The sequence below is a fragment of the Petaurus breviceps genome, unplaced genomic scaffold (genome assembly GCF_028583685.1).
Source record: "Petaurus breviceps papuanus isolate PSGF00001 unplaced genomic scaffold, PetGlider_PUasm1.0 90604, whole genome shotgun sequence".
NCBI lineage: Eukaryota > Metazoa > Chordata > Mammalia > Diprotodontia > Petauridae > Petaurus > Petaurus breviceps.
This window is the reverse complement of record NW_027187285.1, coordinates 2,017,175-2,026,790: the sequence shown is the minus strand read 5'-3', so window position 1 is coordinate 2,026,790 and position 9,616 is coordinate 2,017,175. Positions and strand designations below refer to the sequence as shown.

The 9,616-nt window shown below is 39.8% G+C and overlaps 1 protein-coding gene across 3 annotated transcripts in view; it reads right to left on the bottom strand.

The window, feature by feature from the left end:
- Positions 1–6,068: 6,068 nt before the first annotated feature.
- RBP2 (retinol binding protein 2) overlaps positions 6,069–9,616 on the bottom strand; it is a 29,807-nt gene continuing 26,259 nt past the window's right edge. For all 3 annotated transcript variants that reach the window (XM_069063873.1, XM_069063874.1, XM_069063875.1), the window contains one exon: positions 6,069–6,400. In XM_069063873.1, coding sequence (XP_068919974.1) covers positions 6,350–6,400 — 51 coding nt within the window. In that variant the 3' untranslated portion in view covers positions 6,069–6,349. The remainder of the gene's footprint in view (positions 6,401–9,616) is intronic.

Genomic DNA, 9,616 nt, shown 5'->3' with positions numbered 1-9,616 from the left:
TCTCTCTCTCTCTCTCTCTCTCTCTCTCTCTCTCTCTCTCTCTCTTTGGAGGGCAATTGGGGTTAAGTGAATTGCCCAAGGTCACAAGGCTAGTTTTTGTATTAAGTGTCTGAGGCCAGATTTAAAATCAGATCCTCCTGACTCCAGGGCCAGTGCTCTATTCACTTCACCACCTAGTCGCCCCCATAATTCAAGATTCTCTAAGGCAATATATGGTGGTCAGGGATAAATTTCTATTTGGGTTTGATGTGACTTCTCTAAGGCAATGTTGTCTTTGGTGGTTATGTGTCTTTATGTATTGCTGGTTGATTGCTCTTTTGACTTCCTTACAGTGTATTGGTTATACCTCTCAAAGAAACGTTGATAATCAATATCTTTACTTTTACCCATTTTTCATTTTTAAGAGTTAACTTATTTAAATAGGTCAAATTGGAGCTAATATAATTGGAAATAATTTATTTTCCTCATCTTTAGCCTTTAATATGATATCAGTTTTGAACTTTGTTCTAATCAGTCCATTTGTTCTAACAAACCAATATGATTATACAGATAAGTGATTATGAAATGACTTTCCATTCAGGGACAAGTCATTTCTTGGCTATTAAGATAGTCAATATCACTTTAGTTTCTTTTGTTTGATGCTGTCATGTCTAAGGCCTTTGAACTCTATTTCTAAAAGAATACTTTCATGGTATCTAGGCATAAGCCTTCTGATTCACCTACAAACTGCTGTTCTTTGATATATTCATTGCAAATCATATTTTCCAACATATTTTTCACTATCCTCCCCTGTTCCCACCTTCATACTGAAATCACCAAAAATATATTTTTTTATTTCCTTTGGGAGATCTTGTTAAGCTCCTTGTTGAATTTCTCTACTTCATTTTTTTGAGCTAACACTGAGGAAATTATATTCCTTGTGGTCCTGTTGCTTATGCTCATTGTGAACAATCTTAAGATGAAGAATCCGATGACATGATGGAATTTCGGGTGGTTGATGTCTGCATGACGGTGGTTTCATCTCTGCCAACTCCTTTATTTAGCCCTCTGAGGAGAAGATAGAAACTGACCCTCTATTTAATTGCAACTTCTTTATGTGTTCTAGTTTCCTTGATAGCAAGAAAATCAGTAGGAATGTATTTCAATTCCTCTAAAAGTTCATCAACTCATTAACCACAAGAGCAGACAGACCCCATGCCTTTGAACTGACCCCATGCCTAGAATGCTCTCTCTCCTCACCTCTCAATGTAGTATGAATGTATAGCCTTTGGAAAGGTTCCTTAAGCCAATTAATTCTTTCCCACCTGTTTCCATTAAGGCTTTATGCTTCAGTCTTGACCACATAGACCAAATATATGGGTCCATTACTTGTGTGGAAGTGGATTTGTCATCATCTCTAGGGCCTCAACTTCCTCATTTCTAAATTAGAGGAGTTGGAACAGAAAATCTCTTTCTAGCTCTAAATCCTATGATTCTAAAGGAGAAATCAATGGACCGCACTGTTGAAGTCTAGGGGTGTTGGGACCCCAAAATTCAAGGGCAAGTGATATAGGTTCTGTCTCGAATGAATTCAACCCAAGCCTTCTTTCAGCCAAAGACAAGGCTTATTAAAATACCAGTCGGGGTGGCTGAGATTTTAAGAATCCACACTATTGTGACACTTGTATTGACAAGCAGGCCCAATTAAATCTGAGCTATTGACTAGACTCTTAAGGAATCTGAGCAATTTAATGGGGGGCAAGATGGACCTTATATACAAAAAGACTGTGGGAAGGATCTAGGAGTGGCCAAGTAGTCTGGGTTGACTGGGAGGTAACAGAGAAGGATCTGGAAGGACCAGGTGCCCCAGGGACCTGGGTCATGTGGAAGGGGCCTTAGATGGAATGTAGGAGTGGCAGGTCTAGTGTGGGGCCAGGTGGGGACAAGGAGTGCCACAATAAAAGGATCATTAACTAGGAAGGGGTGGGTGTTCTAGGTGTGTGCCAGAGACCTGGGCCATATGAGAAAGTCTTGGGGCTTTTCCTTTTTGGGGGACCAGATCCCAAAGACATGGTCTTTTCCCTTTAGGGGTTCAGATCCCATTTCCATCAACAAGACACTAAGGAAATGAGAGTCTAGTGGAAGAAGTCAGCTACATGCTAGTATTGGTTTTTAATATAAATTAAATTCTGATCACTAATAAGGAGGGAAGACCTGATTGGAACACTGTGGAGTGGGGCTCTGAGCCCAAGGGGATAAGCATGAGAGCATTGGGCATTGTTGGGGCAGAATTATTTTGGGGGGTGGGGAGAGGTTTCAGAATGGGGAAAGGAGTATAGGAAGGAGTGGTGGGAGGAAACTTAAGACAAGTTTTACCTGTTTCTGACTTTTGTTGAGAGCTTTTCATAGAATCATAGATTTGAAGCTGGAAACCCAACTTAGACATTTACAGATGAGGAAACTGAGACCTAGAATAGTTAAATAGCTTGTTTCATTCTTTCTATTTCTATTCCCAGTACCTAGCCCAGCAACTGGCCCATAGCATGCTTAAGAAATTTTTGTTGCTTGATCAATTGCTTATTCAAGGTCAGGTGATTCTTAAGTAGCAGAGCTAGGATTCAAATCGAGATCTTCTTAAACCAAATTAAGGGCTCTTTCTACTCTATCATTCTGTTTTCAGCAGGAGCTGAATCTATTCCACTGCTTTTCAACTGAAGAGTTAGAAAAAACTGTACTGCCTGATTTTTACACCAAAAGTGAAGCACTAACTTTCTCAGTCCCTGGTTTTCTGGTAAGTAAAATACTATCTCCAAGACACTTGGGGATGCTTCCCAAATCTGGAGAGAGGCAATCAAACTCTCTCCTTTCTTCCAAGTAATCAGGAAGGGGCAGAAGCCAGGATTCACCCTCACCCAAATCGTGAAATGAGTGAAGTTTATCTCTACACATCTTTTTTTTTTTTTTCCACATTAGACATTAGTCAGGTTATAAAGAAGGATTGTAACTGATGGAATGAACAATGGGAAAGAGGAAACAAAACCAAACAAGAAAGAGAGCAGGTAGTTTGCTTCAATCTGCATTCAGACTCTGTTCTTTCTAGTTCTTTCTCTGAATGTAGACATCTCTCTCCATCATGAGTATTTTGGGGTTGTCTTGTAACCCTGCATTGCTGAGAAGAGTCCAGTCTATCAAAGTTGGTCATCACATGTACTTTGTGTCTATAATTGTGTACAGATTTCTCCTGGTTCTGTTCTTCTCACTCAGCATCAGTTCGCATATGCTTCTACAGGTAAATATGAAGTCCATCTGCTCCTCATTTCTTATAGCACAACAGTATTCCATTATATGCATATACCATAACTTGTTTAGCTATTCCCCAATTGATAGCCATCCCCATAATTTCCAATTCTTTGCCACCACAAAAAGAGCTGCTATGAATATTTTTGTACACATGGGTCTTCCTTCCACTTCTATGATCTCTTTGGGATACAGCCCTAGAAGTGGTAGTATTGGGTCAAGGGTATGAAATTATTTATAGCCCTTTGGGAATAGTTTCATATTGCTCTCCAGAATGGTTGAATCAATTCACAACTCCACAAACAATGCATTAGTGTTCCAATTTTTCCACATCCTCATCTTAGCCAATCTGACTGGTCTTCACATCTTCTTGAGTCATTCCCTTATTCCTTCTTCAGTCCCCAGGGGGGCATCTAATCTGATGAACCAACATATAGCTTAATTCAACTCCACAAACATTTATTAAGCACCTACTATGAGCAAACCATTGTACTTTTTTTCGATTGTTTTTGTACCAACCTGAATTATGATTTCATTGGTTTTGGGAGTCCCTGGTGAGGAGACATCTACCAAGGCAGATCAGCAGCTATTTGGCAACTTATAGTCTTAAAGAGTTGTTCGGGGAGGGGGGACACTAATAAATTGAGTGATTTGTCCAGGGTCACATAGACAGGATATCAGAGCCTAAATGTGAATCCAGGTCATCCTGACTCCAAGGCTGACCCTCATCGGCATTGCAAGACTGCTTTAATGTACTATTAGTCTGAAATTAGGGAGTTACAGGCTTTAGAGCTAGAATAGAATTTAGATGTTGTTTATTCCAAGTCCTCCCCTCTCCATTTTATAGATTGGAAGTTAGGGAGGCAGTTGGGACCTGGGAAACTATACACTCAGCAAGTGGCAGAGATGGGATTTAAACATAGGTTTTCTGATTTCAGAGATCATTTTACTTCACCATGCTAGTTGTGGCACAGGGAGCTAGCCTTGTCAATAGCTCTGTGCCCAGGGGCCTTTGCCAACCCCATACTCCAGCCCTTGGAGGTTTCTCTGGCCGGTTTTCCTTACCCAGCAGCTGAAATAGAAAACTGCTAGGATTAATTAACTGACTGCTTTAAAGACAGCAGGCAGCCTAGCAAATATTAAGGCATTATTACTTAGTGTCCACTCATCCGGACCCCTGGAACTGTAGACTTAGTGGCCTAGAACTAAATTAATTAGAAAATACAAGCAGCTTGGGCAAGGGCTCAATTATTCCCCTGGGTGTGAAGGGGCTCCAGAATAGCTTGAAGATGCTTTACATGGGGAGCATTTTGGCCTCCTGTTGGCAGCTCTGTGGCTAGCGCCTGGGCTGAGGAGTTTCAGATGTGGTGGAAATGTTCCCAAGGCTATCCCTCAGGCCATTCCAAAGTGGTCTATGTAGCTAATCTCCCAGGGGGCTCACATCAGCCTACAGGAATACTGAAAATTATCCTCCCAGCAGGATCCACCCCTTCCTCTCATTCTGTCTACTTATGCAGTCACCCCAGGCATTATTTCTTCCCCTAGAGACCAGGCCAATTCCTCCTACTCCTCCCTTCTGTTGGTGACCAAAGGAATTTTATGAAGTACTTAGTGTTGGCTTCCAGAGCAGAACTGACTATCATATTATCATAGATACAGAACTGAAAGGGACATCAGAGACTATCTAGCATCCTAGGATTATAGATTTTCAGCTTACTTGAGTCCAACACTCATTTTATAGATAAGAAAAATTGAGGTCCAGGCCGTTTAAGGGATTTGCCCATAGTCTCATGGCAAAAATTAAGTAAGTTAAGCTTTCTTTGTTCTTTTTCTTTCTTCCAATTAATGGCTAAAGCTTTCACACTCCCTTCCCTTTCACCACTTCCCTGCAGAGAAGAAAGAAATGTAGTAATTATTAATAAGCTCTAAGGATCTAGAGTTTTAATGAATTTCCCCTTTTAGGTGGAGTCACACAAAAATACAATTGCCTGGAAATAATGCTCACCTCAAAGGAATGAAACTCTAATGGTAGAATATTAAGAATCAGTAAGATATGATTATAGTATAAAGTTGCAAGGTTCATGTAATCAAAAGAACATTGAATTAAGAGTGTGGGGGCAGAGATCAAAGAATCTAGAACTGGGAGAGATCTTAGTGGTCATCCAATCCTGCCCCCTTCATTTTAGGGACTTGAGTTCTAACTTCCCATTTCCAGTGAGTAGCAGTATGATCTGGGGACTCTTTGGGATTCAGTTTCATGTGTAAAATGAGGAAATCAGACTCGAAAATCTCTTCAGTTCTGTAAGACAGTTGGAGAGGATCTATTCAGGATCCTTCAGATTGTATCATCTGGGGACCTGTTTACTTTACCAAAGACTCTACCTTACTCTAGAAAAATGAAAACCAGGGGCTCTTCACCTGAGGTTCATGAAATTTCATGGGGTCCATGAGCTTGGCTGAGGGGAAAGTATATTTTATTTCTATACAATTGGTGGAATTAAAAAAAAATAATTTATGATATGTAGTTTTGTGTTTTATTTTATGTATTTTAAAAACTTTATTTAAGAAGAAGTCCAGGGTCAGCTAGGTGGCGCAGTGAATAGATCACCAGCCCTGGAGTCAGGAGAACCTGAGTTCAAATTCGGCCTCAGACACTTAACACAAAAATTAGCTGTGTGATCTTGGGCAAATCACTTAACCCCAACTTCCCTCCAAAAAAAAAAGCAAAAAAGAAAAAGTTGATTATGTTCACCAGCTGGCCAAAAGAGTCCATGAAACACACACACGTTAAGAACCTCTGATCTAGACATTTAATTCTAGACATGAAGTGACATACAGAACTTTCAAGACAACTCATTGAGTTTTAAAAAAAAACACACATTATTTTTAATTTAGTGCCAGCTTACAAAGAGGAAATACTTGTTTGTCACTCTCACACTTTTGCCTCTGCTTAAAACTCCACACAGACACATTTCTGAGGCACTGTCGAGTGTAGGAGGAGGATCTGAAGCTTTTTCACAAAACAAATGAAGCAGTTCCGAAGTGGTAACTCAACAGGTTTCCTGGTCAACTGTTACTTCTTTGTAAATACTTGATGGCACACTTCGTTTTCGCATGTCAGTTCCTACAATGTGAAAAATGGCCAGTTAATGGAGAGCAAGCAGACTTCATTCCCTTTTGGTGTCTTGGCCTGTACTGTGACTCTGGATTTCTCAGGGAGAGATGAAGTGAGTGACCATAGGAAAAAGAAAGACTTTTTGAAGCCTTTGTTAATGTGTATTTCATGAATCCAGTGAACCAGCACATACTGCAGGGTCATGGTGATTAAGTTCTGGCTTGGGGATTGAGCTTTTACAACTCTAAAAATGAAAAATGTATTGAAATCAAGCTCTAATGGTGGGATTGCTGATACTCTATGATTAAAACAACATGGTGTAATTTATTAGAAGTAATGAAGCAACCAAGAAGGTAGGAAATAGAGCAAGAAAAGCTTTTAAAAGTGAAAGGAGAGGGAGAAGCTGCTCAATAGAGTGATGTTCCTTCACTCCATTAGGTCTTCTGTTTGTAAGGGAGCTCAGTCCAATGTGGGAGGTAGATAATTAGAACTTTGCCTGGAGGAACTATTGGCAAATTTGGGATTTATATTGCAGAAAGGTATTAAAGCCCTGCCTGTCAGCTGATTAGGACATTGGTTTTGGTTTAGATAGAGGAAAATGGGCTTTATGTTACTCATAATGACCCTTTGAAAGTGTAAGGGATATGTAATCTTAGAATCCCCAAAACATTGGAATTGAAGGAAAAATACAACCCCTTGGGGCAGAGACATTTTTATAATGTTTTTAATATGCAACATCCCAAAGAGAGGAGAAAAGAAAACCATTTTAGATTTATTCCTAACTCAGCAAGCTCTGTAATACAATGCAAAGTGAATGGTACTTCTAGACCAGGGGCTATGTGAGTCATACAAAAAATGAGGCTGCTGCTTGGTGAAGACATGGAACCAGGAGAATTTTGAGTTCAAATCCTGCCACAATGACTTACCAGCTGGCTAATCCTGTCAAGTCACTTAGCCTCTCTTAGCCTTGGTTTCCTTAGCTGTAAAACGGGACTAATAACAGTATATACCTCACAGAGTTGTTATAAGGATCAAATGAGATACAGTAAATGTAAAGCACTTTGCCAAACCTAAAGCATTTCTTTAAGAAAATTGAACCTCGAAAGGGAACACTGAAAGACTGAAATAAGAAAAATATATTTGGATGACACTAAACCCACTTGTTCCCTGATGGGTATAGGGAAGGCATTGTAGCATCGGGTCTTATTTGACTTTTGCTTATTCAGTTCCTATTTTACAATTGACTTTATTTTGCATCTTGTATATGCTTACATGTACTATATGTGTACATGTTCTCTTCTGCTCTCCCCAGGTTCCTTGAGTATGTTTCTGCTGTTTCTGCTTTTTCTTTGTAACTCTAACATTCAGCACAGTGCCTGACATACACTAAGAATTTAAGTGTTTGCTGATTGGTTGAATGATTGAAGGTTTCTTTTTGCAAACAGTATGAAAGAGTTTGCCTAAACTATCCATGTAGAAAAAAAAACAAGTGAAGAATAAAGAATGCCTACTCTCTAGACTCCAGCATAAAGCTAAATGGATAACCTACAGGGCACATCCATCTTGGCGAGAGAATGGAAGTAGAGATTGAAGCAGATTCTGAATTGTACAGGAGGGTAAATAGCCCCAATGACCTTGGGGAGATAGCCCACTTTTTATAATGACCTCAAGTTTTTTCCTGAAACAGAGACCCATGTTTTTAATACTAATATTCTTTAAGTTGTTGTGGAATAATATAATCTCTGAAGAAGTGAAGTTGAGTCACCTCAAAAGTCAATAAAAAATGGAGGAGCACATGTGGGACATGAGTAGACCATAAAACACTGCATGTGATGGATTGTAGAGGAGAACTGATGTAATGTCACCAGAGAAATACATGACTGTAAAAAAAAAAAAGATAAATTGATCACATAGTGAGGATGAGGGATATGTGGATGGCCCAGGTGCTCCACGGGCATCCATGAAATCGAAGCATGATCGGAGAACTTCCCATGGAGCTTGGCCCCTTCTGAGAACGTATGTCCTTTAGCGAGAGTCCACAGTCCATGTATCCTCAGAAGGGTCCAATCCAATCCAAAACCCCTGCTACACAATGTTAACATGCTTCATTGAATGTGCCTTAGTATGTTGGATCAAAGATGCTGATGAGGATAATAGTATTCACGTAGCACTTTAAGGTTTACGAAACACTTTGCACAGACTCATTTTATCTTCATTACAACTCTGGGGAGTTTGTGTTATTTTTGAACTTAGGCCTTCATAACTCTGGAGACGGTGCTGTATCCACTGAACCATCAACCTGGATAGATGCACATACGTAGGTTGGAATGTGAATTAGTAGAAACAGAACGATACTTAACAATGTGCTTTTCTCTTAGTATGGGACTTAATAAATAAATACTTGCAGGATTAAAATAAATTGCTGATGGTAGAAGGTGCTTATTGGTATTACATGTTTCAAGTTTTTGATATTATAAAACTGTTATGATAGAATTCTGAAAGATAATTAATTGGGGATTTTGAATGGAGTATCAAAGAGAACCTGCAGGGCCGAGAAGAGCCAGCATTCCGAGCCAAGGCTTAAGAACAGCAGGAGCCCGGATGTTTTAGTCATCTCTACTGTACAACAAAACTGAATGTTGAAAGCAGTTGAAAGGGGAAAATAGGCAGAATGGAAGGTCCAAACCAATGCAAAGGCTTTCCAAAAGGAAACCCTTGAATTCTTTAGCTAGTAGATAGAGGGAACTTACATAAGACATCTGGCCTTCTCCTATAATGGTGTCTAACCCTTAAGGTCACACATCTGCTAGTGAGACTAGGCCCAGATGCTGGCCTAGTTCCACAGGTGAATAACAAAGCTTTGCTCAAGAATATAGATGTTCAAGATGGGAAAGAGTAAGAAATAGGCAAAGTCTAAGAACCCTGAAAGTTCCTTTTGAGACACCCTGACATTTTCTCAGCTTAATGAAAAAGAGAAGTCTTTGTTCACACCTAGGCCAGGAGAGCCAGGGAAGCACAGTAGCCTTGAAGACCAGGCCTGCATAGTGAAAGCAGCTGTGCCAATGCTTTGGGTAAAGTTATGGAAGTGAAGGCTAATGGACAGAACTTCAGAGAAGCAAAAGTGACGGGCACAGTCTTTGTTGTGATTGTCACTATTTTTTTTTTTTGCTGTCATTCAGTCTGTATTTTTTTTTTTTGCTGTCACTCAGTCTGTATTTTTTTTTT